This window comes from Coenobita brevimanus, chromosome 7 (assembly GCF_032717465.1).
Source record: "Coenobita brevimanus isolate Jiangsu-jjx chromosome 7, ASM3271746v2, whole genome shotgun sequence".
Lineage (NCBI taxonomy): Eukaryota > Metazoa > Arthropoda > Malacostraca > Decapoda > Coenobitidae > Coenobita > Coenobita brevimanus.
The window spans coordinates 6,323,656-6,331,101 of NC_136960.1; the positions used below are offsets into that span (position 1 = coordinate 6,323,656).

Sequence of the window (7,446 nt, forward strand, 5' to 3'; positions counted from 1 at the left end):
CATAATCCCAATCATTTTCCCTATTCAACTGTAAAACCCACTTCATTTCCTGTCAATTGCTCGATGATCTCTGCCACAGAAAACCAGTTCATTCGCATTTCACGCCACCTTCCAATCAATCCTCGAATGAAAACAAAAAGACAAGCAGGACTGCCCACGACACACTCTGTAAATTCCTGACAACAGCATGCTATTATGGTATATCTCCCACAAAACATGTTACAGCCTTGGGGGTAGGATCTGTACCCTTTTCAGACTTCACACTTTATTCCCCTCCAATCACTCTGTTCCAGAGTTGGAGTTTTATTACAAAATGGATTTCAAAAAGCTATTTCATTCCCTGCTCAACCTGTTCATCCCCTTTCTCCATTCCCTACTCAAAGCTTTCATATTTCGGCAAACTGCTCTGCATCATCCCGAGTTACACACACACAGGCTTTATACAGTGCTAATTCCCAAGGCTTCAGACCAAGTATTGATCACGAGATCAATTTTTTCCACTGTTAAGTCCATAGAATTACTTTCAAAAATGCAACTTCATCATTCATTCAGCCCCCATTTACCAAATTCAACCTTAACATTTCTGAACAACAGGTACTACAAAACATACGTACAAAATAATCTTTTTATTTAGTTCCATTAGCACATAAAAAAGTAAAAAATAATTCATGTGCACATAAAATTATTCCTTTTGAAAGACAATACTGTTATCAATTTAGAGGCAAATAAGTGGAAAAGAAATAAGCGTAGTTCATGAGGGACAAATTTACTGGCCACCACGCAGCCTAAGGACCAGGTGAAGTGTAGACTCCTTCTGGATGTTATAGTCTGAGAGGGTCCTGCCATCTTCTAGCTGCTTTCCAGCAAAGATCAGTCTCTGCTGGTCAGGTGGAATTCCTTCCTTGTCCTGAATTTTTGCCTTCACATTTTCAATTGTATCAGAAGGCTCTACTTCCAAGGTGATGGTCTTTCCAGTGAGAGTTTTGACGAAGATCTGCATACCTCCACGCAGTCTGAGCACCAGGTGGAGTGTAGATTCTTTCTGGATGTTGTAGTCTGACAGGGTCCTTCCATCTTCCAGTTGCTTGCCAGCAAAGATCAACCTCTGCTGGTCAGGTGGGATTCCCTCCTTATCTTGGATCTTTGCTTTCACGTTTTCAATTGTATCAGATGGCTCAACCTCAAGTGTGATGGTTTTCCCTGTCAGGGTTTTGACGAAGATCTGCATACCTCCACGCAGCCTGAGGACCAAGTGTAGGGTGGATTCTTTCTGGATGTTGTAGTCTGACAGGGTCCTTCCATCTTCCAGCTGCTTGCCAGCAAAGATCAACCTCTGCTGGTCAGGTGGAATTCCCTCCTTGTCCTGAATTTTTGCCTTCACATTCTCAATTGTATCTGAAGGCTCAACCTCCAGTGTTATCGTCTTTCCTGTTAGGGTCTTGACAAAGATCTGCATACCTCCACGCAGCCTGAGAACCAGGTGTAGGGTAGACTCTTTCTGGATGTTGTAGTCTGACAGGGTCCTGCCATCCTCCAGCTGCTTGCCAGCAAAGATCAACCTCTGCTGGTCAGGTGGGATTCCCTCCTTATCCTGGATCTTCGCTTTCACGTTTTCAATTGTATCGGAAGGCTCAACTTCGAGTGTGATGGTTTTCCCTGTCAGGGTTTTGACGAAGATCTGCATACCTCCACGCAGCCTGAGGACCAAGTGTAGCGTGGACTCTTTCTGGATGTTATAGTCTGACAGGGTCCTGCCATCCTCCAGCTGCTTGCCAGCAAATATCAATCTCTGCTGATCAGGTGGGATTCCTTCTTTGTCCTGAATCTTTGCCTTTACATTCTCAATTGTATCTGAGGGTTCCACTTCAAGAGTGATCGTTTTGCCAGTTAATGTTTTGACGAAGATCTGCATGCCTCCACGCAGCCTTAGGACCAGGTGAAGAGTACTCTCCTTCTGGATATTGTAATCAGACAAGGTCCTGCCATCTTCCAATTGTTTACCAGCAAAGATCAACCGCTGCTGGTCTGGTGGGATACCTTCCTTGTCCTGAATTTTTGCCTTCACATTTTCAATTGTATCAGAAGGCTCTACTTCCAAGGTGATGGTCTTTCCGGTGAGAGTTTTGACGAAGATCTGCATACCTCCACGCAGTCTGAGCACCAGGTGGAGTGTAGATTCTTTCTGGATGTTGTAGTCTGACAGGGTCCTTCCATCTTCCAGCTGCTTGCCAGCAAAGATCAACCTCTGCTGGTCAGGTGGAATTCCCTCCTTGTCCTGAATTTTTGCCTTCACATTCTCAATTGTATCTGAAGGCTCAACCTCCAGTGTTATAGTCTTTCCTGTTAGGGTCTTGACAAAGATCTGCATACCTCCACGCAGCCTGAGAACCAGGTGTAGGGTAGACTCTTTCTGGATGTTGTAGTCTGACAGGGTCCTGCCATCCTCCAGCTGCTTGCCAGCAAAGATCAACCTCTGCTGGTCAGGTGGGATTCCCTCCTTATCTTGGATCTTTGCCTTTACATTTTCAATCGTATCAGAAGGCTCAACCTCAAGTGTGATGGTCTTCCCCGTAAGAGTTTTGACAAAAATCTGCATACCTCCACGCAGCCTCAGAACCAGGTGTAAGGTGCTCTCCTTCTGGATGTTGTAGTCTGACAGGGTCCTGCCGTCTTCCAGTTGCTTGCCAGCAAAGATCAACCTCTGCTGGTCAGGTGGGATTCCCTCCTTATCTTGGATCTTTGCTTTCACGTTTTCAATTGTATCAGATGGCTCAACCTCAAGTGTGATGGTTTTCCCTGTCAGGGTTTTGACGAAGATCTGCATACCTCCACGCAGCCTGAGGACCAAGTGTAGGGTGGATTCTTTCTGGATGTTGTAGTCTGACAGGGTCCTTCCATCTTCCAGCTGCTTGCCAGCAAAGATCAACCTCTGCTGGTCAGGTGGAATTCCCTCCTTGTCCTGAATTTTTGCCTTCACATTCTCAATAGTATCTGAAGGCTCAACCTCCAGTGTTATCGTCTTTCCTGTTAGGGTCTTGACAAAGATCTGCATACCTCCACGCAGCCTGAGAACCAGGTGTAGGGTAGACTCTTTCTGGATGTTGTAGTCTGACAGGGTCCTGCCATCCTCCAGCTGCTTGCCAGCAAAGATCAACCTCTGCTGGTCAGGTGGGATTCCCTCCTTATCTTGGATCTTCGCTTTTACATTTTCAATTGTATCGGAAGGCTCAACTTCGAGTGTGATGGTTTTCCCTGTCAGGGTTTTGACGAAGATCTGCATACCTCCACGCAGCCTGAGGACCAAGTGTAGCGTGGACTCTTTCTGGATGTTGTAGTCTGACAGGGTCCTGCCATCTTCCAGCTGCTTGCCAGCAAAGATCAACCTCTGCTGGTCAGGTGGGATTCCCTCCTTATCTTGGATCTTCGCTTTTACATTTTCAATTGTATCGGAAGGCTCAACTTCGAGTGTGATGGTTTTCCCTGTCAGGGTTTTGACGAAGATCTGCATACCTCCACGCAGCCTGAGGACCAAGTGTAGCGTGGACTCTTTCTGGATGTTGTAGTCTGACAGGGTCCTGCCATCTTCCAGCTGCTTGCCAGCAAAGATCAACCTCTGCTGATCTGGTGGGATTCCTTCTTTGTCCTGAATCTTTGCCTTTACATTCTCAATTGTGTCTGAAGGCTCCACCTCCAGTGTGATGGTCTTGCCAGTTAAAGTTTTCACAAAGATCTGCATGATGCACCTGCAAGAGAAAAAATGTACTTTAGTACAAAGATCATTTTCATGTAGAATGTAGTCAGTAGCTGTTTTGGCTCAAGTGTAGCAAAACTGAATGGCCAATTTTTACCAGCAACCAATTTGACTTCACTTCTGCAAAAGCAGTCTGCAAAGTCTACCTCCCATGTCATCATTTAAATCCAGCGTTTATTATGCCTCACATGAGGTTTGGAGCTAATCCAGTGCAGACCACTGTGCCTCACGAGGTCTGCAGCTTGGCAAGGGCTAACAGCTCATTTTATGTAACCATGAAATTTTAAATACATGAAAAACTAGTTCCAAGATATAAATAGAATGTACGATATTGAATTGCGACTTCTAGGCATTCCATAAGATTGTGGAGGTAAGTTTATGCACATGACATTTATAATCATCTATTCAGAGTGAAAAGTTATCATCCTATAAACTACAGGTTGGGTAAAGTCAAACAGGGAAAATGGTAAATCAAAAGAAAATCCTCAGTGTGAGGTGTACAGTATGCAGGAATGTACCCTTTGTATGGTTTCTCTGCCATAACCACCACAAGCCTGCAAAGCCAAAGCAAATGCATTTTCCAATGCTGCTTGATTTTTTTTTGAGCTCTGGTGATAAAAAGCAGCCTCTTTGGTAAGCAATAGTATATACGGTGTATATATTGGTAAAAAAGTGACTATATATATATATATATATATATATATATATATATATATATATATATATATATATATATATATATATATATATATATATATATATATATATATATATATATATATATATATATATATATATATATATATATAATATATATATATATATATATATATATATAATATATATATATATAAACTTCAGACTTTCAGGCAATTAACTTACATGAGGATAATACAATTAACTTTAATGCTTAGTATTTTTTTTTTTTTTTTTTTTGCCTTGATTACTGAAGCCTAACCAGCCACAACTAGAACTATTATGCATCAAACTTTGAACACAGCAAAATTACATTTAACCTAAGTAGTCCAATCTGCGAAATTACAAGCTCCTAGATATGCCTGCATTCTTGGCATATTCACTGACCCCATACGAAATCTTAATGGGGGAAAAAAAAAAAAAAAAAAAAAAAAGTCAACAATTTCCCACATCCTTTTAAACCAAGACGAAATTGCCTTTTTTTTTTTTCCCACCACAGAAGTGGGGGTTAGGGGGACGGGGTATGGGCCTGGGGTTGCAGGCACCCTCAAGCTTTTAACTGCCATTTTATGAAACCCAACAAACCTCGCCTTATTTTACTGAAATTGAACTAGTGGTTGGTTTCAAGCTAGAATATACTCCCTCCCTCCAACGATATTTGGAGGATCCCTCCTCCATTATTTACATATTAAATGAACCATTAGCGCTGAATATCTCCAACCCTACACTGTTTAAAGGCAGAAGACCATAAGTGTTCATAAAATTAAAATTTTAACGCAATAGTCTCATCTAGTTAAGTGCATAACCAGGCGTTGGAAGCGTGAAACATTTCGACATGAGCCAATGCAAACCACATACCTAAACTTTCACAGGATATACAAAAAGAGCTCCCATTCACAATGCTATGACGTTGCAACATTACGCTGCATATGTATTTCCCTGCAAAGTTCTGCATACACAAAATTATGCTACCAAATTTAGAGGGAAAAACATTGCAAATTTTTTACTATCCATTGCCAGACGCCTTAATCCCTGAAGGGGCAGCCAAAAACAAATCGTCTCCATGTCGCCGTCCCCCGCACTTCACTGCAATTTTTTTTTTTTTTTTTTTACCAAACTGTTGAGTAAAATACACAAATGTTTAGCAACTATTTAAAACTAACACGTTTATAATGGACAGAAGCCCCACACTTTCAATAACAATAGCAAGGGTTTAGAATGTGATGGCTGAGCCTGTAATACTGAAGTTGAAAAAGGTTTAAATATTGATGTCAATGAAATGGGGCAAAGTTTTTTTCTTTGTGTATTGACGCTAATTCGTAGTTTTATTCAGTTAGGGCGGTAAATTTTCGAACTGGTTTGACTGCCTGGTAACTATTACCGGGTTGAGACAACCTGACCAGGTTGGTAAGTGAATAACTAGACTTATAAGGTGAATGAAATACTTGTCTGCTTGTGTATTTCTGCCACATATTGAGCATCCTGAAAACACTGTCAGTGTTCAGTTTGGCACTATTTTCCATTCACTTAAACGCCATTTCATTCGCACTAAATCTTCCAGTACTGTAATATATCAAGGCTATACCCAAGATGAAAAACTGTGTTGGTAAAGGCAAAGACAAGTGATGCATGTATTCACGCTGTTTTCTTTAAATCAGTTCTTAGCCTAAATAATTTTAGTACTACATACATCGCACGTAATTAACAATTAATATTCGACAACAGAAAGAACAAAATATACCTACTTAGTGAAATTAATATCAGCCTAACATCCGCGACCGTGTTTACTGCCCATCGATCCCGCTCACTGAACGCGCCAGTGCTCCAAACATACTCAAATGTACTGTAATTACCTTGCATTTCAAAGACTATCTAGAAAAGTCACCTAGCTGGGGAAGCGAAACCCCTACAGACCCCGCCGTTTAGCAGTGGAAGCCTAACTGGGGCTTCACTCCCCACACCCCTTGAGTATAACCTAACAGCGTGCAAACCGAAATGTGCATTGCATAACACTTGCATGTAACTCATGGCGCAAGCGTCATACGATCATGCAACCTAAGGGACTATACTATACGTTAATGGAGCTAAAATTCCAAAACTGCATATTGTCCACTTGTAATACCCAAATCTTTATATACATCACACGGGTAGCATCAATTAAAATGTTGCAAGTTGATACAACTGCGCTCCGCAATCACTTCATATTCCGTAAAATGCAAGATACGAGCAGTACTACATACAATAATGGACCCGTTACAATTCTATAAACCAAAAATTTTAAGCCCCGCATATACGCAAACCTATGAGAAATAAAGGATCCTGTCAACACTTCATTCCAAGAGGAAAATGGAAATAACGCCTCACTGACGAACAGAGTCAGTCACCGGACACTGGTTACCTTGGATATTTGAGAAGCAAGAAGACGATATTTGGACATTCCTTCACTTGATAGGGGAAATTCTTAGTAGTTAAACACAGTAGCTACTTTAACGTCACTATGAACGCTTGTTTCTCCAACTTAGGGGTGTCCACTCGAATGAAATCTCCATATACCGAAAGTAAATTTTACGTAAATGATGTCGTTCCTATCGACACGGAACTGGGAAGTATTAAACGGCACAGAAATAAAAAAAAAACACTGAAAAAAAAAATCAACAGCACAATATCAAGCAAATGATGAACTACTCTTACACATACCGGACTTGATAAATCTTCCAACGAAATGCAGGTAAAGCTTATGACACAGAACACCGTGCTACACCTCTTGCACCTTGTGTTCAACTGATGCTGCGTGACGTGGATCGGGCGTATTTATGGCTTGGGTCACGTGACTCTACTGCGCAAACCAAACGCTCACACTGCCACATGTACGACAACTCTTATCCCATTTTTCCCGCTTATTTGTCTCTAATTTGGCTCTAATCCGATAATTATTGGCAAAAACATAAAAACTGTGATATATGTAACTTGTTAAAACATCGATTTTTTTTTTTTGTGGA

The 7,446-nt window shown here is 41.3% G+C and overlaps 1 protein-coding gene across 1 annotated transcript; it reads right to left on the reverse strand.

Moving 5' to 3' along the window:
• Nucleotides 1–611: 611 nt before the first annotated feature.
• On the reverse strand, nt 612–7,222 carry Ubi-p63E (Polyubiquitin-63E). The gene is made up of 2 exons (XM_080275923.1): nt 7,145–7,222; nt 612–3,743 (listed from the first exon to the last, which is right to left on the reverse strand). Exon 2 carries the CDS (start codon nt 3,734–3,736, stop codon nt 767–769), a length of 2,970 nt encoding a protein of 989 aa, XP_080132049.1. The 5' UTR covers nt 3,737–3,743; nt 7,145–7,222; the 3' UTR covers nt 612–766.
• Nucleotides 7,223–7,446: the final 224 nt, after the last annotated feature.

Bases quoted from the DNA above. Each gene is read 5' to 3' on its own strand.
- Ubi-p63E (XM_080275923.1), bottom strand. From the start codon at position 3,736: ATGCAGATCTTTGTGAAAACTTTAACTGGCAAGACCATCACACTGGAG.